The sequence below is a fragment of the Empidonax traillii genome, unplaced genomic scaffold (assembly GCF_003031625.1).
Source record: "Empidonax traillii isolate 1590-97213 ecotype Southwest subspecies unplaced genomic scaffold, ASM303162v1 scaffold1365:size127568, whole genome shotgun sequence".
In the NCBI taxonomy this organism is placed as follows: Eukaryota; Metazoa; Chordata; class Aves; order Passeriformes; family Tyrannidae; genus Empidonax; species Empidonax traillii.
The window spans coordinates 15,583-41,360 of NW_020956558.1; the positions used below are offsets into that span (position 1 = coordinate 15,583).

A 25,778-nucleotide genomic window follows, 5' to 3' on the forward strand; every position below is an offset into this window, starting at 1 on the left:
GCCGCCGTCGGCCCGGTGCGGTTGCCATGGCGGCGGCGGGCGGGCGGTGCTGAGTGCGCGGGAAGGCGCGGCCCGGCCCCGCCATGGCGGACGAGCTGTACCTGGAGAATATCGACGAGTTCGTCACCGACCAGAACCGCGTCGTGAGTCTCGGCGGCGGGGGGAGTGAGGGGGTTCCTTCTCTGCCCCCCCTTTCCTTCTCTTTCCCCCTTCTTTCCTCCTCTCCCCCCTTTGCCATCTTTCCCCCTCTTTTACTTCTCTTCCCCCTTCCTCCTCCTTCCTCCTCTCTTCCGTCTCTCTGCTTCCTTTTTTCCTTTCTTCCTCCTCTTCCCCCTTTCCTTCTCTTCCCCTTCTTTCTTCTCCTTCCCCCTTTCTGCTTCCTCTTTCTCTCCTTTTCCCTTTCTTCCTTCCCCTTTCCCCTTCCTTCCCCCTCCTTCCCCTCCCTTTCCTCCTTCCCTTCTTTCCTTCTCTCCCCCATTTCCTTCTTCCTCCTCTTGCCCCCTTCCTTACCTGTTTTTAGGACAGTTCAGAAAACTGATAGGCTTGTGCATGGGTGAATTCCTTTCAAAATTTATTTGGAAATAAATAAATATTTTTAAAATGCCATTTGGCCTAGATACTGGTGCAACAGAGTTGGTGCATTTTGTCTGACAGAGTGAATTTCACCAGTTGAGAGGCTGAGGTTTTCGTATTGAAAAGTTTTATTGTTTGGGTTTTTTTAATTTCTTGTTACAGGTGACATACAAATGGCTGAGCTACACTCTGGGAGTCCATGTCAACCAGGCTAAACAGTAGGTGTTGCTACATACCCCCAAGCCTTGTTAATTGCTTTTAATCCCTGTTTTAGTGACTGTGGTGAGCATATTCAAATGATCCCTCTGGAAATATTAAAAAACCCTTCTCAGGCACAGTCAGTTGTGATGTTCCACGAGCCTGGCTCTCCACCAGGCTTTGTGGGCACAGGTAAATGTGGGAAGGATGGGAAGTCAGCTGCACTTTTCCAAACTTAGCCTCAGTTTGTAACCTTGTCTTATATTTTGGAGAATTAGAATGACTGTAACCTCTTCAATGGCCTATAAAGCAAAGAATGAGCTCTCAGGGATTCCAGAGCTGTTCCCACAATGCAGGGGAAAGTGGAGTGTAAGATTTGAAAGCTCCCAAAGAGTGCCAAGCCCCATAATACAAATATTTGCTCTCCTTTTCTCTGGCTACAGCCTAGACCTAAAGGAGTATTTGCTGTGCTCTGTCCTGCCCAAACCACTGGAACATCAACTTAGGCATCTCATGGAATGGAAGCAGTTGTTTTGTCTCTTTCCTCTGTGTGCATGTGAACAATTTAGGTGGTGTGTAAATCTGAGTGGGCTTCAGACCTGACTGGAGAGTCCTGCTGGGAACGATTCTGGTCATGAATTAGAACTCCTTGCTGGGAAGAAGGTGGCCCTGGTGAAGCAGAGGCAACCTGGGGATGAAGAATTCCTGTGGCATCTTTGTACTCAAAACTCTCTCCTAGAAGCTGGCAAATGCCTGGTGACACAAGGGAATTATTTTAGGGATTGTGCTGGATGTGACAGTGTGGTCCTTGCAGTCTGTCTCTGTAGTGGTGACGATATTCCAGTATTTTTCCCAGGCAGTGTCCCTGTGGATGGCAGTGTCTCTGCCCAGGTACATGGGACAGTCATCATAGGTCAGTGGTGTGAGTGGGAGCTGAAATCTTGAGGCTCAGCTCAATCCTGCCTAATCACTCTCTTCCCTGCTATTCCTGATGATCCCATCCATGGATGTAACTGGGATTGTACGTACACACCTGGCCATGTGATTATGGACCAAAAAGTCACCAGTTCCTCAGTCAGGGGTTTCAGAAATGCCTTTCTGGAGTGGGAGACTTTGGGGCAAGCTGCCCAGAGGATGTGAGACCACCTGAAACTAGGTACTAAACGCTTTCTGTAGTTGTTGGACTGAGATTCTCTCAAGTGGCTGAGGAGGAAGGTGTCTCAGGAAGATTAATTTAATCCTGGGTAAAATAACTGTGCTTGTTAATAAATGTGAAAAGTTTCCATGTCAGAGAGGCTTTACTTTATTTTTATGTAACCTTCATGGAAGTTGGTGGCTCCAGGCTCTTTCCTTTGTGGGTGATGAACAGTGGTTTCTTTGTGCAGGATGCTGTATGATTATGTGGAGAGGAAACGGAAGGAGAACTCAGGAGCTCAGCTTCATGTCACCTACTTAGTAGCAGGAGACCTCCGCCAGAATGGACACGTGGTGAGTGTTTCACTTCTCAAAAGTGTCTGTGAGCTCTTTGTTCTCGTGTCTCTTCCACCTTGTTTTGTGATCTTTGGGTCTGAACTTGCTCTTTTTTCAGTAAGATACTTCCAGATAGGTCTTCTGGACAGGTACAAAGTAAGGCACAGTCTCTGTCCCAGTGTGCAGGTGATGTGGAGGAAGAATCAGTTGGCCATGGCTTGGGAATACAGTGCTGAATAACACACCAGGGTTCTTAATTAATTACCTTAAATCCCGTTACCAGTCATCTCTCTCATCACTCCTATTGAGCAGCAGAGATTATAAAACCTTCTGGAAGGACTCTTCTGAGATCAGCTCATCCATTTCCTGGCATCTGCTGTGGGGTGGAAATGCAGAGAGAGCTTGGAACTCATTTAGAATGGAATAATAACAGAACAACAAATGAATAGGTGAAGTTGTCTTGTTGATTAAAGCAGCTTTTTAATCGTGCTAAACAGAAGAAAAATTTATTAACAGTATTTGATAATTTAAAAATTATTAAGAAAGGAATTCCTACTTAATGTATTTGTTTTTCCATATTGCTGCTTGTGAGATTTTCAGGAATGTTGTCTAAAACTTGAGACAGGTACCCCAGATGTTTTTAAAAGAAGATGAGGAAATTAGGTGCCCATTTCCCTTTGCTCACAGAAGAATTTAAGAGCCAAACACAAAATGCCTTTGATATACCACTAAGTGTTTTTAAATACACAAGTATCTATTACAATATGATCCATAGTTTTCTTTTAGGAATAGTAAATCCCAAGGTTTCTATTTGTAGATTGGGAAAAATCCTCAACAAACCTTTTTTTGTTGTCCTAAATAATAAACTGGTTCACACACATAAAATATTGTCTTTAAATGTCCAAATCTGCCTGAAATGGAAGGTAATTATTTTTTACATTAATTCTATATGATGGAATATATTTATTTAAAGCTGCACAGGTAATATGATGTTTATAGCCTGAGTTTAACAGGTTTTTTGCTGATTTCTTTTGGAAATAACAAGTCGCTTGGCTCGCTAGAACTGGCCAGTGAGTTGTCAACCTGTACTATTATATTTAAATTTGCCATAATGTATTTAAAACAAACAAGTGACTTCTGAAATAGCAGCAAGTAATTATTTTTAACTCTCTCTTAGGAACTTGTATGTTAGTTAAACAAGTTCATAGGATCACAGGATGGTGTGGGTTGTGAGGGACCTTAAAGATGATCTAATTCCAACCCCGTGCCTTAGGCAGGGAATCAATCTTCTATTAGATCCATAAAGGGGGGGAAAGTGGCCTTAATGTGTTTGTTTTTAAATCTCTTGTTTTTGAATGCTGCAGTATCAGTGCCTGTTAAGAAGGGTGAGCTTCAGGTGCAGGAAGGTATTGGGGGCAGAGGTGAAGCAATGCCAGGATTAGGAATAACCCACAAAGTTCCTCAGTCTGAGTCAATTTTGGGTAGGAAAGGGCTGTGGAAGCTCCAGGTGCATCCCTGTGCCTGCTGGTATCCCTGCACTACTGCCTTCTGGCAGTAGGTGTAGCTGGAATGCTGTGGATTCAGCTGCAGGATTCCCGAAGGGAGAGAGGGATAGAATTCCTTCACAAATAATTCCCATTAAACACTGCACACCCTTTCCTTACTGCTTTTTATCAGCCGCGGTGAGGGGCCAAGACTCCCAGTCTTTATTTACTTACTCTTTTGCTGGCTAATTAAAGCAACATCTTAGTACTGATTGAAAAAAGAAACATAAATTTATTATCAGTATTTTGTATTTAAAGTGCTTTGTCTTACTAAGCAAAGGGATTGCTGCTTAGTGGATTTATTTTTTCTCATTGCTTCTTGCCAGATATTCAGGAAGGTCATCTAAAACTTCAGGCAGGTCTTCCTGCCTGACTTCCAGCTCTAGTGAGCCAAGAGACTTGTTAATTCCAAAAGAAATCAGGGAAAAACCTGTTAAACTTAGGCTGTCAATGTAACACTACTTGTGCACCTTTAAATAAATATATTCAATCATACAGAACTAGTACAGTAAATAATTACCTTCCATTTCAGGCACATTTGGACATTTAAAGGCAATATTTTGTGTATGTGAAGCAGTTTATTATTTAGTAGAACAAAAAAGAAAAGGTTGGTTTGTGTTGCTTTCCAATATACAAATAAAAGCCAGGGCACCCTGAGATTCACCATTCCTAAAAGAAGACTGTGGTAATTATTTATTGCATTAGTTCTGTCTAATGGGATATATTTATTTAAAGCTGGGCAGGTTGATAACACGTTGATAGCCTGAGTTTAACGGGTTTTTCCCTGACTTCAAGCAGGTTTGTGGTATCTGTTAAGCATAATGGTGGTTGGGTTTCCCCCAGTCTGGATCCTGTCTGTATTAACTACAGTCTGGTAAATGTCCTGGAGCAGCTATAGACCTTGAAGACTGTCCATTTCCAGAAACATTCCTTCCTGGCTTTTTAATTAAATTTAGCTTAGATATTTAGGTTAGGTTAGATGTAAATTTAATGAAATTAATGCTTAGTTTTTCATGTTGTTTTGCTTCTCTGGTGCCATGCCCGGACTACCAATTGCTGGATTGAAGTGTCCTGGCAATCCAAATATCCAGGGGTGGTGTGGGCTGGAGAGGCAGGTTTCTGGCTGTTCTTAATTTGCTTTTCCTCTGCTGCACAGGTGTTTAGGTTTGGTTTCATCTGCGTCTCATCTCCCATTGTCTTGAGTGGAGTACAAAGCCTTTCTTTAGGGATCTGGTGATCTGTAAAACTGAAAAGTGGGATGACAGAGCTTTAAAAACTAGTGGCTGATGAGTTTTTAAAGGCAGTGTTCTTTGCAGCTATGAAGCTGCACAAATAATCACTAGACTTTCTTATAACTGAAAATATAAATCTGCACACAGCAGATATTTTGAAATTTTAAGATTGCCATGTGTTTATTTTTTCCAGTGCCACAAGGTTGCAGTAGTGAGGGAGGATAAACTGGAAGGTAAGAAAATTGTGAAAATTACGTGGATTTAACTTTTTTCTTTGAAAGAACAGCAAAATGAGCAGAACTTGCCATCTGCACGTCAGTGCCCAGCCAGGCTCTTGGGGTCAGGTGTGTACTTTTTGTACCAGTTTTTCTCAGAACTTGGAGTGTCTGAGCCAACAGCTGAGTACCTTCAGGGTTGTGATTTGATCTTGCGATTTTTTTATTAGATGCCGAACATTTTGTCAGTGATTCTTTTCCCCTGACTGTCCCTAAAGACAGCAATACCCAAGTAGTGTCTCAGAACAATCGTGAGTCTTCAAGGCCACAAGAATGCTAATTCTGGCTATTGGTTTAATGCAACTGCAGTCTTTGCCCCGAGTCCTGTGGTTGTTAGAATGTTCTCCTGAGACATTTACCTCGCTTTTGTATTAACTTTCACAGAAAAAACCCACCATTGTAACATTGTTCCATGTCCTGTCAGTTGCCTCACCATCTTTCCGGGTCTGGTCCTGCTGATGAAACTTTTACCCATAGCAATTGAAACACAACTTCAGGCCCTTCATTGCTTTCAGATGACATGTTTGGCGTTTGAGGATACACTGTGGCATTTGTGACCTTAAATATCCGTGCTAATGATGTCACCTTATTTGAAAGACGAGTTATTTTCCTTCTGGAAATCTGAAGTGGGTTTCTAGCTAAAGCTGAAGGGTAGGAGATTGTAAACACTACTATCTGTCATGTTTGTTGAGTTGTGTGTGTTCTGTAACACCCTGTTTTGCTGTGGAGGAACGGGTTGCTCATGGGTTTTTTTATTGGAAGGCAGGCAAAAGGTATGACTTGTATTTGGAAAAGGCTGGGATTTTTGAGGGAGCTGCATAGTGCAGGGCCAGCCCCAAGAAACGATTACTGTGTGTATTTTTACAGTGCCTCGAAGCTCAGCCTCAGACCAGGACTCTGTGGAAAGAACAATATAAGCAGTGAACAAAGAATTCCTAAAAAACAGCCTTTGTCTCAAGGGGGTTACAGCCTAAATAGCATAAAAGAAATAAAATTTTGATTCCAGCATTCGGCTAGGGATGACACTGTGACACTGCACTAATGGCACAATTCCAGCAGAGATATGACCATCTGCACTCCTCCTTAGCTTTAGGTACTCACACAGATATTCTGGATCCCAAACAGGGGATATTTTGAAGATAGACACAGAGATCACTCTTATTTCAGTTGTGCAAGAACCAAGAGTGTGTACTGAAAAACGTGACAGGCTTGTGGAGTATGTTACCCTGAATTCTTGATTAGTGAGTGTTGGGGGAAGGTGCAACTAGACCTTTTTGTATTCAGAAAGTCTGTCAGTCTTGCTCCATCCCAAAGGCTGTGCTAACAGAGGACTTTTTTTCTCTCTTTTCCCCCCAGCAATGAAGTCTAAGCTGTCCACGATTGCGAGTGTGCATGTGTACAGCATTCAGAAGGCCTTGCTCAAGGACAGCTCCCCACTCTACAACACTGACTATGACATTGTCAAAACAAACCTGCACAACTGCAGCAAGTGAGTCCCATCTTGCTTTTTCTTCTTAAACCCCGTGATTCCCGACTGGTGGTGTTCTTCAGTCACTGCTTACCAGATAGGTCTGGACTTTTAGAAGGCTAAAAGAAGATATCCTCCAAATCATGCCAGACCAGTCCCCAAGCAGTACATAGGTGACTGTTTTGTAAACGGAGCTATTTCCAGGTTACAGTTGGTTCGCTTGCTGGTTACTGTTCCAGTACCTTTCTCCTCTGATGGCTAGAAACTTCTTTTTCATTTCCAGGTCACACTTAATCATGAACATTTTTATCCAGTTCTCAGTCACACAGGGAAAGTAAATCAAAACAGAAAACCATGAGTGATGTGCTCAGCAAACATGAGTTTGCTTTCTGTTTTGTGGAACTGTGTTTTCATCCATCTCTCCAAAGATATCTTACAGGAACTCATTCCCCAGGAGCTGGGCTTTGATCCTTGTGGGTCCCTTCCAACCCAGAGTATTCTGTGATCTCTTAAGAGTCTGATGCGTAGGAGGAGCACACAAAACAGCCCAGGCAGCACAAGTGTCCTTCGTGGCTGAACTAGAGAAGAACTGGGAGGGACTGCAGTCTCCAGGAGTCACTGTCTCCCCTCCTGAGCTGTCCCTGGCAGCTGTGACTTTTCATTTATATGTTGTTCCCACCATGACAGCTTCAGCTTGAAGTCATGGGGATGTACAGTGCCATGACCAATCTGGTTTAAAAGGGGGATGCCTGAATGCTGTGTCATAGGAAGAGTATAGAATTTGAAAGGACAAACATAGCTGTCTGCAATGTGTTGACAAGAGAGTGACTGAGAAAATATTGTTCTAGAAGCTGTTTGGGGCATGAGAGGCAATGACCTGCAAGGTGCTGGAAAACCCCCTGTCAATGGAGCCATGTGCCAGAGATTTGGCAGCACTTGCCTCGTTCCACTCTGTTTATTCCCAGACACCCCAGTTTGGTGATATTTGTGCCTTGGAGGAGTCTGCATTTGGGATTTGTACATCCGGAAGGTTTAGATAATTTAGATAAACAGCTCTCCAAAGCCTGGGTGTAAAGCCCTGTCTGGCTTTGGAGTAGAATTTCCTAAGCAAACTTAGTAAAAATTCAGCTTCTTTATTTGTGACCTGGCTGAACTAAATTCAGCCTGACCATGTTCTGTCTCGCTTGTCAACTATCTGGATTGTCTTAAGCACTTGGGAAAAGATTTCTGCAGGACCTGCAAAATCCAGAGGTTTTTGTATGAGGTTTGTAGCAAACAGAGCCTCCCTGTGAGTCCAGCTCTAGGATAAGGATCTTTATTCCCTTCTGTGTTTCTATAGGACCTGCTTTGCTGTGGGGACAGTGCAGGTAACTAGAGGTACTAATTGATATCAATAACTGGATTTAGTACCTGTTGCCATCATCAACTTTCAAAGTGGAAGCAGCTGCTTGTTGGGAGAGCATAGTCCAAGCATTGCTTGCATTTTCAGTGATTTTCTAGTGAATTTTGAGTCAAGCCCATAAGCTACAGTTACACAGCAGCATCAAGGCAAGCTGATTTGGAATATGGGAAGTTTAGCTGAGCTCTGCTGCACAGTCAATATTATTGACAGTATTATTTATAACCTGGAAGGTTGCTGACAATATTATTTGTATTCTGGAGGCTTGATGGTGTTCGGATTTGGAGCACAAGCTGTCCTGAGAGCCATATTAACCCTGTTAAAACTATAAAGGAGAGCAGGAATATTTTCCTTCAATGTCTCTTTTCCTTCCTTTAAAGGTTTGAATGTCAAGAGGTTGCTGCTGCAGCCTGGGAATGCCATAGAGATGGTGTTGTTTTGTTAATCCATTACAGACCCTGATCTGAGTGAAGTGGCCTTTGCACGTGAGCAGCCAGTGCTGAGGCACAGAAATGAGCTGGTTTGTTACTTATGCAAATAGAAATCTGCTGTGTAATTCAGTGGGTTGGGAGGTGTGAGCCCGGGCTCTTTTGTGGCATTTCTGTGGGAAGTCTGGAAAGTGTTGCCTGTGATTTGCACAGTGGGGAGCAGAGTTCAGTTATTTTTGGGAACTGCTATTCCTGACTGTCAGTGAGTTGTGCTGTAACTGCAGGCATGTCATTTGGTTCTTGTATCTCCATATCCCCAGGCAATCAGTTATTATAAGCTGAGTTGCACCTCTGTCTACCAGGGATCACATGGAAATGACTTTATATAGTTAAGTCAGAATACCTTCTGTGCTTCATTCAGTTTCAGTTGTGTTTTCCTTACCTGGGAAGTTGCAGCCGTTGTGGCCTCTCTCAGAGCATCTGAAGGCTGTAAATGTTTCAGATCCTCACACAGCCATACAACTTATCCCACAAACTCTAACCCATTTAGGAATAAAATGCAGCTTGCTCTCTCTCCACCCTGGGTATGGAGAAGGCCCTTTTCCCCCCAGAAAAGCTGAACAACTTGTTTAGCATGGGAGTGCTCTGCCTCCTGCTGACAGGTCCAGCTGATCTTTTCATCAGAGGTCTCTTGTTCTGTGCCAGCCTTTCTTTCTTGTCCCATACACAGATTAAACTGCTCTTTTTTCCATAACAGGAAAATAGCACCGGAGAAACAGGGGGGAAAACGAGCTGAAAACTCGTGAGTTGAAAAGGCTAATTACATTTTTCCCTCCATCACCCAGGTTCAGTGCCATCCACTGTGACGCCGCAGTCCGCAGGATGCTGCCTGACATTCCCAGAGCACAGACGTCCCTGCAGGGCAGTTCTCAGAGGGAAAATGACACGGATGCTCCCAGCGCTCCTGCCGTCAATGGCCACGTGCCACCGGCTGCCAAACAACCCTCGCAGCAGCACAAAGGGATCATGGGAATGTTTGCAGCCAAAGCAGCTTCCAAACCCCAGGACGCAAATAAGGAGACCAAAGCAGAGGCCCCAGGTGTAAGTTACCTCAGACCCCCCTGGGTTAATGGCTTTAATGAACCGCTTTTACACCACGTCAGTAACCTCAACCGCCTTGTGCTGCTCCTCCTGCTAAACTCACATCCCACTGGGAATGCTCAGTGACCCTTTGAAAGTGTTTAACTATGTGCAGTCACCTTGGGCAAAAATACCTCGTGCCACACTCTTGATCTCTCCACAAAAGTGTATTTGCCGTAATTTTGACATTCCCCCTTGAGCCGAGTCTCCGGTGAGTATAAACCAGCATAGCTGCCTTATGGAGACAATTATTCCGTTGTCTCCAGCTATCCCAGTATATAAACCAGTTGAGGATCTTGCTCTCCCCATTGTGCTTAAAAGGATTTGTTTTGAGCAATAAGTGAAACGTGAGAAGGCTCAGGTCTTAAAAGTATCAAGGTGTTTAAACTTAGGCTGCGAGGGAAGTCTCAGAACTTGACCTGTGCAAGACTAAATTGTTTATCTTCTCCACTGCTGTTTTTCCAGGATAGGATTACGTTTTAATTTTAATTAGTAGAATTGTTTTTAAAGCTATTTGGCCAGAAAAAGGAGTGTTAAAATGGTAACGTTCCCTGTGTATGGTTTGGCTTTTTTATAACAGCTGAGTACATTTTGGTTCCTTTTTCTGATTTTTATAGTGAATTTAGAACTGGTGAAATATGCGTGTTTTGGGAACTTTAGTGTCTGGTTGCCTTTTATTTGCATGGGAATTATTGGGGTGAGGAGGCCACGCTTCCTGGGTTTGTGTGTGTGTGTGTGTGATTTTTCACTTGGATGGTGGCTGTACTGATGGAAGAGAGCAGTGATATTCCTTTGCAAACAGCCTACGTGCCAGAGGAGCTGGATAAAACCTTCCTGGTGTGGTCAGTCCATGTTCTTTCCTCTGTTGCTGTGAATTGAGGCACTGATAGTTTGCAAAAAGAGCATTTCTGTCCTGGGAACTGACCCAAGTCCCAAGCACTTATTTCAGCAACACCATGAGATGGGAATGTGCCCCAAGTTAGATTTGAAGGCCTGGCTAAGGAGTCCTTAGTAACTTACTCTCACCCCTTTGATGTCTGTAGTATCTAACAAGTATCTTCAAATTCTCCTAAATGCTAAAATCTAAGGCACTGGTGAACAAATCAGACCTATTTATTTTGCTTGTTCTGTGCGTTTGAGGGCTGTGAACAATTCCTGTGGTTACTCCTCTGTTTGCTCCTAGGTCTCCACAGCAAGCAGCAAACCACCAACAAAAAACAACATCATCAACAACTTCTTTGGGAAAGCTGCTATGAGTAAGTGCTCTTCTGTTTTCAGAGGTGGTCAGGGAACAACCTGGTGTTAAAAAAACAAACAAACCAACAAAAACCACCACACCAACAAAAAAACCCTCTGATGGTTCTGGGAAATCTCTTTATCTCTTTTTTTTAAATTATATATATATATTTTATTTAAGCTGGGTAACCAGTAAAAAATATTCAGTGGAATCAGGTGTTTTGTTATAGAGCTGTAATGGGAGGCATATAGTAAAGAGCAGAACTCCTCCTTCCAATCCTCCCCTGCCAAACTCATGGGATTTTCTTTATATCCCCTCTATCCCAATAGTCTTCCATACTATTCTTCTGCTCTTTTGGCCTTAGAGGGGTTAATGTTTTGGCATGCAGCTCTTAAGGACAAAAATTAAGAATTTTCAGTAGAGTTTTTCAGACAAAAAGCTTGCTGGATGGAGATCAATTAAAATGACATATTTGTGCAGACTAACCCAGGAAAGATTTTTTAGTGCAGAAGAAATCTGATTTAAAGTGAGTACTCCTGGCTGGAAGATCAGCTAGTGGGGAGATATTTGCCAAAACCTGTTTTGCAGGGCATGTTAACAGTGCTTGCTTTTCATCACACAGCACTGAGGAGTCCATAGTTAGTTTTTGGGTTAATTTTTTTCCTAAAAACTGAAGGACTAATAACTGGAGAGTAAAAATGAAGGGTGGCCTTCCCCTTTGAGCTGAGCTTTGGACTAGGTGGCCTCTGGAGGTTCCCTCTGAATTGTCCAATTCTAAAGAAAATATGCTGATGCTTTTAAATTGATGTTGGAAAAGGACTGTAGGACCTTCTTCAAAGATTCCCTTACCACAGTGAGTACAGGAGGCTTCAAAGAAGAATTTTGGAAGAGAGTAAACAACAAAGTTAACTTTCTAACAGGCATCTGACAGAGTTTTCAGGTGACGGTTCCAGCACTGAGCACACAAGGCAAAGCCCTGTTGGGAATCTTTGAGTCCCTATTTTGGTGAACCTGTGGGAGTTGAGGACACTCAGCCTAAGGACAGTCACCACAATTAACCTGAGTAAATTCTGAAGGTCTGAGAAGAGCCCTAGACCAAAGTTCATGTGCTGAAAACCCAATCAGTTGAAATGGCATGGTAAAAGTAACCCAGTGCAGGTGGGGAATTCTTGTTACATGCATTTCCAAAATTTTCAAAGGGGTTCCCTTCTCTGCTGAGTCCTGTCCTGGAGCACATCAAGAAAACTTTGAGGTAGGAACAGGGAAGGAGCAAACTGAGCAGAACTGGAAATGATTATGTGCATAGAAGAGAGAGGGGGATTCCAGGAGGAAGATTTATTCCCTATGTGTATGTCTCTTCTGGCTTCGAAGGTTCCGCCATTGCCAGAAAGTCCTGAGTTACCAGTGATAGGGTGCTTGGGCTTTCTGCTGTTAATCATAGACAAGAGCTGTCATTCAAGTGCTGGTGTAGGAGATGTTTGCCCTTGCTCCAGGAAGCAGCAAGTGTTTTCCAAACACTTCCAGAATGCAGTGCTTGGAAATGGGAGTCGTGACCCTCCCAGCAGCCTCTGACCCTACTGATGGTCCAGTTGATATCACTGCTCAATATTTTCCTCTTTTCTTGGGCATCTCATGCTTGGGATAAGACAGATTTCTGTCTCACCTGCTCCTCTCTTTTTGTGGGGGTGTGGAAAGCTGCTGGATGAAGCTCACAGACCGTCATTAGTGGTTATGTTAATAAATACATTATTTTGCTCTGCTCCCCCCTACTGTCTCTTCTCTGGTACTAAGTGAAGCCTGTTGAAGCAGAACTGTCCTTGTATGTGGTGCTGTGTAGATAAAAGAGGCAGATTCCAACCTCTCTGCCAAGAGGATCTTAAAGGTCCCTTCCAACCCAAACCATTCTGAGATTGTTGGTCATGTTGGTATTGGGGTGGGACAACAAGCTCCTGTACTAATGAAAATACTAATAATGGGTTCTAATGTTATGCAAGGAGACTGCACACACCTCTCGTTCTCTTCATCGGTCCCAGTTCTCCTGTTTCTGGGCATGTTTGTGCTTAACTAAAAGTCAAATTCAGAAGGGATAAACTGAGTCTAAAAATGGATGTAGTGTTGTGTCGAAGGGGTGTCTAGAAGAGGGGCTACCGATCCTTCTGCAGTGCCTTGGCTCCTGGGGACTATAAGGGCTTCTGCCACTGCCTCCCAGCCCTCTTCCACAGAGTTTCCACTGCTACAGTACCGGTGGCTTGACATCAGGAACAGCAGAACCATGGGAAAACAGGTGGAAATTTAATCATGCCCACTTCTTTCCATGTATGACTTAGCTTGGCCAATCTAGATCCCTAATCTAAATTAGGGATTGCTAAATCCCCAATGCAGTCTAGATCCCTAAATACATCATCTGGAATGTTTTCAGTGTTCTTGGTGCACAGAACCAGCCAGTTCCCCTGTAAGTTGTCATTCATACTGAATGCTCAGTGTTTGTTCTTTTTGAATGGTTTATTCACAGATAAACTCAAAGTCAGCCCTCTGCCTGAGCAGCCAAAGGAGGAGAAAGAAGTAGTCAAGCCTTCAGTTGGTGTGGCAGAACAAGAGTCATCCCCTAATCCTGTAGTAGAGAAACCTGGGAAGAGAACAGAGTCTGCTAGAATTCAACAAAAGGACAGAAAAAGGTAGGTCATAGCTTTGAGGGTCCCTGTCACTTGTGAACCTGCTTGTTGATAGTCTGTGGGGAGCTGTCTAGTCGTACAGTGTTGGCTCACCTCCTGTTTCCAGCTACTAAATTGCATTAAACCTGGCTAAAATTATCTCTCCGAGAACTCCTTCCTGGCGTTTCTTTTCCCTTGGTGCTGTGGGTGCCTCAGGGCCGTTACATGTGAGAAGAGACATGGTCCAGGTTGTCTTCAGTGGAAGGAGGTGGCTTTCCATGAGACAACCTCACACTGTGAGCAGACTTAGGATAGACCTGAGGGCTGGCAGGAGCACCTGTCCTGCAGGGAAGGTGGTATATTCCCAAGCTTATATGTACACAGCTTCCAGCACACAAAGTTGTGCTTGTTGGTTCCCATAGCTAATGCACTGCTGCTTTCAGTGCCCCTGGTTTACTTTGGGCTGAGGCTCCAGGTAAATTTTAAGTTCAGCCCTTTGTGTGTAATCCAACCCAAACTGACAGAGACAAGGAATCACTAAGTCTGATGGCTCTCTGGTGGCCTATGAGTAATTAATTGGTGGTCTTGATCCATTTCTTACTAAATAGGTAAGCACACCACCCAGCCCACCCATCACACTGAGCACTAACTGCTTGTCTTATTGATAGTCCTGTGCAAAAAGCCAAGGGCCTGGAGGTGTTGGCAGCGTGGATTTGGGAAGGCCACTGGGGCTGTCCCAGCTCTTTGAGGATACGTGGGCCTGTAGCCTCCAGGCTTGTTGGTCTGACGTGTCTCGCCAACATTAAAAAGAAAGAAGCTATTTTATTTTTCCAGTAGTCTTTAAAAATGGCTCCAGGATTCTGAGACACTACCTCATAGTCAGTCAGTGGCAAGCAGTCTGTCAAAAGAGCTTCTGAGTGATGCTTTTGGGGACATCGGGAGCCTGTGCTAAAGAGACAAGATCAGAAATAGGCTGGTGCCGTGGCCAGGCGAGGTGAGGTACTGGGCTGAACTGCAGAGGGGCTAAATAAACCTTCCTTGTTTTGGAGAGCTGGATATGGGTTGGGATGAGAGGCTTGGAAATGGTGGTGCACCTATTCTTGATGGTGTAGGGGAGTGTATAGTTCAGCTCATGTTTTTAGGAGGTACAGAGGTATTTGAGTTCCTTCCATAAGGAAGATGCTTATCCAAACACACATGATGATTTTATGCACAAGTAAGGGATAACAGGTGTTCCTTCCCTTTTTTTCCCCTCTTTTATGGCAGTAAAATGAAGCGTGTGGACAGGTCAGATAACGAGGAGGAAAGAGATCCCGAGAACACGAAGAGAAAGAGGAAGCGAATCAAACAACTTGAGTCTGACAGCAGTGACGAGGAAGGTAAAAAGATCTGTAAACAAACCAGTCATGTAGGTCAGGGACCTGATTTCCACAACATGACTATCCAAGACTGTTGGTCAACGATAGAGGGAATTGTTTAGAGGACTAAAGACCATGGAAATGGCTTTAGCTTGAGCTCTCTGTTTATCTTTGTGCTGCAAGCACTTGGCCATAGAGTTGAGATGCCTCAGTCTTTGTTTTAGCTTAGCTCAGACCTGGCTGTCTCCTCCCCAAGTGTGCTACCAGTCACATGGACATGTGAGAAAGAGGTTCCCAAATCTCTTGTGAAAGATATGATGCCTTCCAGAATCATAGAACTTGTCATAACCAGTTTATTTGGTGAGTAAACACTCACAAAGTGACCTTCCCCTCATCCCGGGGTCACTTTTAGTATCTTTATTCTGTCTATTTATAGAAATTGTTTGGAAGATGGTGTTGGAAGCAAGACTTCCTAAAAAAAACCCAAAAACCAGATAATAGGGAAACTGGAGGCAAAGCAGTTGGGCTGTATCTGATGCGACTTGGCGTCTCCTCAGTGGCTGTTGGCTTTGACAGGAGTTGGTGCCCGGAACATCTCGGGATTTGGGCTTATAATAAGGAACAGCAGGGCCAGATTCCAAAGAATTTGGATAACTGAGGTGTCAAATGCCGTTCAATACAGATAACTGGAAAATAAGTGGGGATTGAGCTCCGGAGTATGTGTGAGATGGAACTGGCATCCAACAAGCTGATCAGGGAAAGAATTTGGGGATCATTACGGGCGAATAATTGAAACCACCAGTTTGGTGTAGAGCTCCAGTAAAAGAAGGTGAAACAGCAAATGGGTTGTATTGGTGAGGAGGGGGAGTCCAGCGGGAGAGCTGGAGCTGTTTCCTCATTTAATGTGGCTGCCACATTGGAAACAACTGGAAAATCAGGGGAATCTGCAATATAAGTGAGAAAAGAGGCTCCTGTTGGGTATCCCTGCAGTCTCCATGCCACATTTAGGCCTGTTTTCATAGTTTCTCCTCTACCCAGCGTAATTTCAAGTGAACTTTGTCATCACCTCTCTCTCCTTAGACTATTCCACAGGATGATAAATCTCTTGGGAAGTTGTTCTTCATGGTCAGCCTTAATTTCATCCCGTTCCTGTGTGAAGCTTCTTGTTTGGCTATAAAAAAATGCATACATGTCCACGCTCTGGTATTTATTTCTTTAGAGGTTTGCCTTTCCATTTCCTCATCACTCACCTACTGCGTTGTTTAGCTCTGAAGAGGGAAGATCGAAATCAGCCTGTCCTTGCTGGGCTGGAATCTCTCAGTGAGAGAGAGTGGGTGGGAGCAGGCAGAATTTTGGAATATTAGAGCTCTCTGGTCTCCTGTAGAATACCTGTGGGACCATAACATGTGCTGAACAGTTAATGCTTTTATATGTGTGGTCTCACTTATTCCGTGGTTTTTGTTTATTCTCTCTGTGAGCAGTGACAGGACCCGAGGGAATGGCTGGAGCTGTGTCAAGAGAGGGTTAGGTTGGATATCAGGAAAAGGTTCTTCTCCCAGAGGCTGGTCAGGCACTAGAGAAGTTACTTTATCAGTGCTGTTGCTCCTCCTCTTTATTTCTTTGTGTTGTGCATTAGAATTGTAAATTTATGCAAATTACAACACATATATACAAATCTGGATATCCCTCAGATTGCCCCTTGCAAAAGGGAAAGTGAAAATTGAGAGAGCTCGGCCCTTTGGTCCTGCTGCTTGCCCTTCTAAATCCAACTGGATGAAAGACGGTAGATTGGAATTCTTTGGAATATTCATAATGAATCCAAACTGGTAATATTACATTTAGTATTCAAGAATGTGAGTTGGATAAAACAAATGATTTGAAAAATAATAATATACATATACGTAATTGCAACCTGCTGGGACCTGAAATGAACCTGCAAGAAAGATGGAGAGAGACTTTAAAGGGGCCTGGAGTGACAGGACAAGGGGGAGGCTTCAAACTGCCACAGGGCAGGGTTAGATGGGATATTGAGAAGAAATTCTTCCCTGTGAGGGTGGGGAGGCCCTGACACAGGCTGCCCAGAGAAGCTGTGGCTGCTCCATCCCTGGAAGTGTTCAAGGCCACGTTGGACGGGGCTTGGAGCAACCTGATCTAGTGGAAGGTGTCCCTGCCCATGGCAGGGGGTGGAATGAGATGAGCTTTAAGGTCCCTTCCAACCCAAACCCGTCTGTGATTCTATGATTGATTCTATGAAAACCACAGCCCCTGTTTTCAGGCAGACTTAGGAAGGTTTTGTGGGTTTGAGGCTCAGCCCACACGGCTGATGCAAAGCACTGTATGGGCACTTTTATGTCAGGGCAAGTCTTTTGCGTTGTTCTGTATTAATCTGCTCTTGGTGTACTGAAAGGAGCCCAAAATAAGCTCCTCTTACACCAGCGTTAGCACATTGTAGCAAGTACAGAGAGGGCATAAGGCACAATCCTCTCCATTTAAATGATTTTTCATTAAAAAGTTATATTGGTATGAGGGTTCCTTAGTCACTGTAGGTTGTTTTGCTTCCAGTGCCAGAATAAACTCCACAAATGTGCCCACAGAGGACAGGAGGTTTTGGCAGCTTCAGCTGTATGAACACAGGCAGCTTTCGCAGTGTTGACAAGTGTTTTACAGCCACTTTGGAGGGTGATTTCAGTGGCACTGTAACCTGCAAACTCCGTGGGTTTCAGAGCCACAGCAGAAGCACTAAAGCTTCTCACAGTTTTTCCAGGCAGGGTCAGAGCAAACCGAACAAAGCCAGGATTTACATCTTTGGTACATCCAGTTGCCCAACTTGTATCCATTTCATGCAGCTGTTCCTGTTGAGTAAACTGTGGGCAGCAGCGAGCGGTTGACTCAGGAGTTATCACATGTCAGAGGGCTGTGTTGGCTAGAGGAGGATAATAAAGTAATAAAGAGCTTGATAATAGCCCTAAACACTGACGTGGGCAGAAGGTACCTTCTGCCGGCCAAATGCTGGGGGAACTTTTTTCAGAGAAGCTGAAAAAAACCCCAAAGAAGCCCAAATTTCCCCCAGGTGGAAATTTCTCCCCGTAGTGGAGCGGGCACTTGAAAATACCTTTAGCAGCCTCTGCTGGAGGCTGGTTTTCAGCACTTCTCAGCCTGTCCTCCCTTAAAAACGCATTTCAAATGGACGTGGCCCGGCTGGGCAGTGCTGAAGCAGGTTTGGTGCTTCGCAGTTGCCGTGAGACTGTGATAAATAAAATATTGAGAGTTTCGAGCTCCCCGCAGCTCCTTGGCTGCCCCAGCACTTACACCTCGGAGCGGAGCTGTTGTTTGGCTTTATCTTTGCCAGCCCCAGCCCTCTGGAGTAAGGTGAAACCCCGAGTCATGTTATCCCACTCCATTTGCGTTTCCGTGCCTCGCTCTACTGAAGTAGTTGGGAGGCTGAGTCCTTGTTTGAAGAATATAATCTGTTATTCAGCCTTGGCAGCCAACCACTGTTTCGCTTGAGCCCTTCTTAACCCTTGAAGGTCAGTTGGCTGCGTGCCTGGCAGGGCCATAACTCTTCACACTGACCTAATCTTCTGGGACGGCTACGGATCCTGAATCCGTGTCAGGCCAGCGGGATGGAGGTGGTGCCACAGCCAGCAGGGCTGGGAGCAGGAGCCAAGCAGGCTCTGTCCTCCCAGCCAGCCACATCCTTGTTGGGATGAAGCAATAGGTCAGATGAGGAGTTTCTTCCCCCACATTCCCAGCTCTGCCACACACTGGGAGCTTGCGTGACACTGTTTCTCACTTGGATCTCTTGGAACTCCTCGAGCCCCACGGAAGGGTGACCCTGCCTTGCTCGTTTGCCTTTTGCTCCGTGCAAACTTGTGAAGGTGTCCTTGAATGGTTCAATTAGTCTTGGCATTGAGTGGATTCTGGTGTCCCTGTCCTTGTACCCAGAGGAGAGCGAGGAGATGGCACAGTGAAAGAACAGGCTTCGTTTTTTGTACTGTTTGGGGGTTTTGTGATTTTGAATCTTTTTTTGTTTGTTTGTTTTCAAATAAAAGCTTGAGATGTCCCTTAACAATCTTTTAGGATGGGTAGTAGTATATTGCACTTAATTCTTGGATTGTTTGGGATGTGTAGCACCACCAGTGAAGCAACAACTGTTTCACCACACCCTGACTCTCTTGACTTTTAAACAAATTACAGTCGATCTTTTAATGTGCAAGTGAAATGTATGGCTTAAACAAGCCCATTTCTGTTCCTGTGTTTAAAGCTTCATTTGGTGGAACTAATTGTTTTGCCTTGGCAAAAATCCCAAATGCACTTCTCCCATCCTGTCCCACCCTCCTTTCTTTGGGAACCGCAGCGTGTCGCACCTTAGGACAGGGTAAGCCTTCTCTGACTGCTCCCAGTGATGTGTCCTGATTTGAATTCAACAAATCCGAGTGAGAAATTATAAACCTTGGTCTAAACACAAGTTAAAAGAGTTAAATGGAATTATTTGAGACAAAAGAGGAGCTGAAGGGGGAGCCAATAGACCCGTGTGCTATCAAAGTGTTCTTCTTAGCAGATGTCCCACCACCTCCCACACCTGAGGAAGAGAAAGCTCCATCTCCACCACATATACCTGCTCTGAAAACTGAACTGGAGCCTGCAGCCTTGGAGGTAAGAGCAAATTAGAATGATTAACTTCCAGAAATTAAACCAGATGGTATTCAGACTTTCATTGCAAGGGGGCTGCTGCATGAGGGAGATTGGCAAGAAGTTAAATTCTGAGTCGAGAAATAAGTGTAGCTTTACTGAAAGATGGGAAATTTAAGTTAGATATATGGAAAAATTCTTCCCTGTGAGGGTGGTGAGGCCCTGGCACAGGTTGCCCAGAGAAGCTGTGGCTGCCCCATCCCTGGAAGTGTCCAAGACCAGGTTGGACAGGGCTTGGAACAACCTGTTTTAGTGGAAGGTGTCCCTCTCCATGGCAGGGTTGGAACTGGATGATGCTTAAGGTCCCTTCCAACCCAAATCATTCCAGGATTCTATGAAATCTCAGCAGTTTGTCCTGGACACTTTGTCCTTTCTTCATTCCTTGGAGGTGTCATGGGACATCCCTTCTCACATAACCAAAAACATTTCCAAACGTCTCACGTCCTGGAGATGGAATGTGCTCCCTGTGCTGGCACCAGGAGAGCTTGCTGTCTCATTGAGGTTGTATTTTGACTAAGATATCCTGGGAAAAGGCAGAATTAGTTATCAAATCATGCTCATCGTCAGTAGAGAGACCAATTTCCCACCTGGACCTGACACATTTATGACCTATGTATGTGATGGGGCCTTAACTCTTGATTTCTCACAATACTGCCATGCCCTTCAGGTGTCAGCTGGAGGGAGGAAGAGGAAGCGTGTGTTGAAATCCAAGATGTTTATTGACGAAGAAGAAGGCTGCATGGGTAAGGCTGGCTGTGCCCTACCCCTCAGTGGAGCTCACTTTGTTGATGACTTTTACAGGTTCATGAAATCACTTTGTTATTCCATGTGGAACTTGTACTCCCAGACTGAGGGAAGTGCCCTTCTGGTGAAGGCCTGGGTAGGGAGTCAGGGAGCTGGAGCTGAATCCTTACTCCTTTTTGATTATCCATAGATTTTTCTTTCAGTTCTTTTCTCTTTCCTCTTGCCAGCATGAAAACCACCTTTATGGACTCTCCTCTCTAAAGCTGCAAGCTTTTCAAGGTGGTGCTGAAAGAGGTTTAGGGTTTGGGATAAATTCTGGCTGAGATAAGTTTGGGTTTGTTGGGTTTTTTTTCCTATGGGGATAAATCCAGAGCTGTGCAACAGAACTTGATTATATATTAAAGAAACTTTCAGTATCCCAGATAAACAAGGAATAAGTTGGGGGTTAAATACTTCAGAGATTTGTGTTTCTGATGAAGGTGGAGGGAAGAGAGGGAAGAGTCCCTACAGAAGTCCAGGACTTTGAATTCTAGCCTGACTGGGCACTGATTCCTCCTGTGATGTGGAGAACGTTGCTGTACTTTTTTCCTCTGTGTTCTGACACTGAAGTAGAGCTGCGAAAGTTCAGAATAATGTTAGTTTGGGTCCTGTTGTTTGGTTTTTTTAAAGGTTTTATACGTTTACGAGTGTGGAACGTATGTTTCGTAATGCTGTTGTCAGCTCAGTTGTGTGGGAAGCTTAACATTCTCCAGCCTTGGTGATCAGAGGGGATGTCAAGGGAGCTCAGCCAGTTGTGGGAGATGATGTGGTGCCGTTGTCCAGGTCTGTTGTGGTGCCTGAGCATGGACAGACACGGGCATTCCTGGCCCAGCTCCGGAGCTGCCTGGCCCTGAGTCAGCCTGTGTCTGTTTGCACCTGTCCGCAGAGCTGGATCTTATGTTTCCTATTAACTTGGTGTGTCTCCTTTAAAGAAATGTAAAGCTCTAGCACTCAGCAACTGGCTGCACTAGGGACTAAAATCCCAAGGCCTGGATTTCTGTCCAAGAATTGGACTTGCACAAAGTTATTGGCAGTTTTGGCTCGTGCCGTGAGGGAGTGTTTTGCTTTCCCATCCCAGATAGAACTGTTAAAACACTTGGAAGGAAAATGGAACAAAATAGCTTTAGCTGGGTAGCTGAGCTGAACAAGCTCTGCGTCCAGAGCAGAGGAATGGCTGTTTCGGGTTCAGCTTCCAGCAAATAGTGCCCTTCTCCCTCTGTTCAGCCTTTCCCAATGGACCACACCTGGAATATTGACTTTCTTTCTTTGCTCTTCACCCCCACAGGGTTTCATAGGCCCTTGGGAAATCCGGACTTTAGGTTTTACAGTTCATATCCACTACCATTTTATAAGAAAAGGGAAATGCGAGCCCCTTTTGTGCCCTTGGGAGACAGATCCTCTGGGATGGACAGGGGGTTGGAGCTGGGATACTGAGGATCTAGGGAACTGCTATCCCTACTAAAAACCCTCCAAGCCTCTAGTGCAAAACTTGCTGTCTGATTATTGCCCAGTTTCTCTTCTGCCTTCCCTCCCCCACCCTTTCCACGCACAAGCCTAATAATTCAAAGGCTAAATAACTCCCAAATTTCCCAGAGTAATGTAAATTATTCTTTGAAATAGAGGGGCTTTTTTTTTTTTTTTTAAACCAGGACTAGGTTTTAAGAGCCTTTAAACCCTAACATTAGAATGAGGCTGTACTTTACATTTCCCCACAATTTTAAGTGATGGTTTTCACAATAGCTGCAATAGCAAGGAATTGGTGTCAAAAAGCAAAACTAATTTAGGGATTAGCCCTGAGGGAAATTGAGCAATTAAAGTATGTGTGGAGTTAAGCACAAGACACGTTCCCATGTATCAATAGGGATTTTGTGGATTGAGTTCCTGCTCTTAGTCTATAATAAAGGGGAATTACCAAGGTTTAAACTAGAGCATTTCTGCCTTGCACTTTCTGGAGCTTGAAAGGACACATGTGGACTTGAATATTGGAATATAGATGTGTGCACTGGAGAGAGATTTGTTTTACAGCATTTTAGAGCTCATGTTCTTTGAGTTACTGTGATTTTCGGGGAGTCTGACTGGGAGCGGGGCATCAGTAACTGTATCTGTGTGCTGCAAATACAGACCTTTTAAGTTCAGCTGAGATTGCAGTCAGAGAAAGTTGATCTAAACTGTGTTATCTCACAGTTGGAGGGGATCAAATGCACACTTAAGGAGTTTCCCGGAGGTTCCTCACAGTGGTGGGCAACACAGTAAGTTTTTAAAGCTCACCCACTGGCTAGTGCTCTGTGAAAGCTGCTCCCTGAAGAGCCTCTTACCTCTGAAGGGAGGCTGCTTTCCAGTCCCTGTTTGAGGTTCTCCCAGTGCTGCCGAGCAGGATTTCATAGCATTCCTCTTCCCGGCCTCTGGTTACGTAGGAAACATTCTTAAATTTGATGCATTAACACAAGTGAAAGCCCATTTCCCAGAAGAAGGGAAGTTAAGACATTTATTTAAAAGAATACAGTTGCTAAAGAAAAATAGCTTTAGTAGAAGAATCCCAGAACACTGCTGGGAAAGCTGATATAACAACACTTACCAGTATCTGACGGTGGCTTTCATCAGGGGAGCTGCCTCCAGTTTAATTTCCGTGAGCCTGGTTTTATATCCCTGGGCTTTCCATCACCGAACGCTGACAGCAGTGAGCTGGCAATCCCCTTCAGGCATATCCCTGATTTCAGCCACGGCTTTGGTTTTATTTCTTCCAAAAGGATTTCTTTATATCTGCCACGTTTGGCCACCTCTGTGGAAGGAAGCTGCCCCAGAGGTTTTGTGCTCTGTCTCTCATGAGTTGGGTGAAAACTGCTTGGTCTTCCCTGACTGTCTGATGTGCCGGTGAGGGGAGGCTGGGGCTGTCTCTAGGTTGTCTGGTCTGGATTTCTGGACAATCTCACTGTTTTGGCCCCTGTGGAAGTCAGACCAAGTCAGAATGCTGGGTTTTAACCATAAAATAGATGTTCCATTGTCTACGGCTATACTGATTCATTCAGATTCATCACTTTCTGATGGCTGTTTGTCAGCCTCTGCAAGGTGAATTCAAATCACAGGATCACTGAGGGTTGGAAAAGCCCTCTGAGATCACTGAGTCCATTTCCCCAGCACAGCCAAGACCACCACTAACCCACGTCCCCAAGTGCCACATTCACATGGATGTTAAATCCCTCCAGGGATGGGGACTCTGTCACTGTCCTGGCAACCTTTTCCATGTCCCTAATATCCAACCTAAACCTCCTCTGGCACAATCTGAGGCCATTTCCTACTGTTTAACCTTGAGCAGTGGACTTAGTTCCTGACATGTGCTTCTTGAACCCAAAACGTTCCTTTCCAGAAATGCAGTGGGAAGGCTGCAGTGGGAAGGTCTCTGCTCTTTGATACGCAGCCTTAACCATCACCATCATCATCATGTGCTCTTCTCTTCCTCCCACCAGTGACTGAGAAGGTATATGAGAGCGAGTCCTGCACAGACAGCGAGGAGGAATTCCCCAAGCCCAAGCCACCAGCTGCACCCAAACAGCCTGTGCTGCCCTTGAAGAAGGAACCGAAGGAAGAGAGAAAGACCCTGAAGAAAGGAGCAGCTCCTGCCAACAGAGCCAACAAACAGGTCTCCATCATGGGCTTTTTCCAGAAGAAATGAACTGGATCTTTCTCCTGGTCCTCTTGGCAGCTTGGGGGAGTGTAGCTCCCTGGTTTTGTGTGTCTCTCTGCAAGCAGCTGCTGCTGCTGGGGGAGGAGGACAACATGCAACCCTGAGTTACATAAGGGATCCTGCTTACTGTGTAAGGAAGCCCTCTGGACTAGATTTTGTATTAGAGAAAAGCTTTTCTTTGTTAATGCAATAACTACAATCATCTTCACTAAGCAGTGTGGGAACTGCCAGCCAGAAGCAACATCTAGAGGAACTCTTGGAAGACTGTTAATCTGTTCGCATGAAATTATATTTTTTTATCTGGCCTTTCACCTGTTTGTTGCTAAGTTAGGAGAGGAGTTGTGGCATTCTTCTCCTCTCTTTCTACACCCTCAGCTCTCCAGATTGTTCTGAATGTTCACGTTGGGTAGAAGCCGTAACGTAGCAGGTCTTCAGACACAGGCACAAATATTGAACATCTGCTTCAGCTTTAACTGAATGAAATGAGTTTAATTTCTCCCATAAGACTGGTAAATAGTTTTTGCCCTGCCTTTCATAACCTTTTTTTTGGACAAAAAAGTGCATATAAAACCCTCTTACTCTTTTCTTCCTTGAATGTATCCCCTGTAAACTGCTCAGATGCCTAATTATAGACCACTGGTGCTCTGGCTTGACAAAAACAGCTTTGAGACTTCCCACCCAATTGGCTCCAGAGGAATTGGAGGAAGGCTTTGCTGTTGTTGGGAAAGCAACTGGATCTTTAACCTTGAAGGCTGATGAGTGAGAGGGGAGAGTGATTAGAGGGCACTGCTGATAACACCAGGCAGGCAGGCACCTGCTGCATTTTGAGTTTGGTAGGTTTTGGGTTGCCTGAAGTAGTTTTTACAGGCATAACCCAGACAAGAGAAGAGTTTTCTGGGACACCTCATCATCTGCCAGCTGAGGGAAGTGTGTCACAGGACATGGTCCTGAGGAACCTGATTAGTGGAGAGCAGTAAATCACCACGGGCCTGTTAATCAGAAAGGAGCTGTTGTTTTGGGTGCCTCCTGCTTTTCTGATGCTTGAGTTGATAGACAGATGTAAAAAGCCGGATTTTCCAGAGGGATGGATGCTGAGCATTTCTGAAGCTTGGGCCAGTGAGTGTTTCTGATGTCCAACCAGGGGTTGGTTGAGTGGTGTTAGGCTGATATATGTATGGATATGGATGTACACACGTGTTTATAAAGCGTTTGTGGTTGGCAGAGAGATAGAATCTGAAGAGTGTGACCATGGAACAAATGCCACCCAGCTGAAAATGTCCTCACCTGTGGCCAGTAAAAAGGCTGACTGAGTGTGTTTACAGTCGTTCTGACCTGGAGATCAGGTTGGGGACTCGGGAAGTTCGAGTACACACCAGTTGTGACCAAATGGCTGGATTGAAGTCATGTCGTCCAAGGCAGTTTGTACCTCCAAAAGGTGTGAGAGGATCCACTGCAAACCAGTGGCATCGCTGGGTTTGTGCCCCTGCCGTGTCCTGGGGAAAGAAAAAACAACCTTGTTCTGGCTTAAGGAAGACAATTTAACTATTAGAAGAAAAACCCACCCTGCTGTAGTGCTTTTGTTTATCCTGATAGAGGGTGTATTTTCAAAGGTAACAATAAGTAAATATCCCATTAAACACAGGTATTT

General features: G+C 44.7%; 1 protein-coding gene across 4 annotated transcripts; it reads left to right on the forward strand.

Annotated features, from left to right (window-relative positions):
* Positions 1-25,639, forward strand: POLD3 (DNA polymerase delta 3, accessory subunit). Of its 4 annotated transcripts, none has more exons than XM_027906844.1 (13): positions 1-143; positions 736-791; positions 2,157-2,259; positions 5,211-5,250; positions 6,649-6,781; positions 9,433-9,688; positions 10,911-10,983; positions 13,477-13,639; positions 14,882-14,994; positions 15,229-15,333; positions 19,532-19,629; positions 20,333-20,408; positions 23,913-25,639. In XM_027906844.1, exons 1-13 carry the CDS (start codon positions 84-86, stop codon positions 24,116-24,118), a joined length of 1,482 nt encoding a protein of 493 aa, XP_027762645.1. In that variant the 5' UTR covers positions 1-83; the 3' UTR covers positions 24,119-25,639. The 4 variants fall into 4 exon arrangements, with proteins under 4 accessions (XP_027762645.1, XP_027762646.1, XP_027762647.1 ...); XM_027906845.1 differs by having other exon boundaries at positions 19,535-19,629; XM_027906846.1 differs by lacking the exon at positions 15,229-15,333 and having other exon boundaries at positions 2-143.
* Positions 25,640-25,778: the final 139 nt, after the last annotated feature.

What these genes read in the sequence shown, in the direction of transcription:
- POLD3 (XM_027906844.1), top strand. Translation starts at nt 84, where the DNA reads ATGGCGGACGAGCTGTACCTGGAGAATATCGACGAGTTCGTCACCGAC. An exon ending in TCCGCCAGAATGGACACGTG is followed by an intron (nt 2,260 to 5,210) that starts GTGAGTGTTTCA and finishes TATTTTTTCCAG; the next exon opens with TGCCACAAGGTTGCAGTAGT. An exon ending in AACCTGCACAACTGCAGCAA is followed by an intron (nt 6,782 to 9,432) that starts GTGAGTCCCATC and finishes TCCATCACCCAG; the next exon opens with GTTCAGTGCCATCCACTGTG.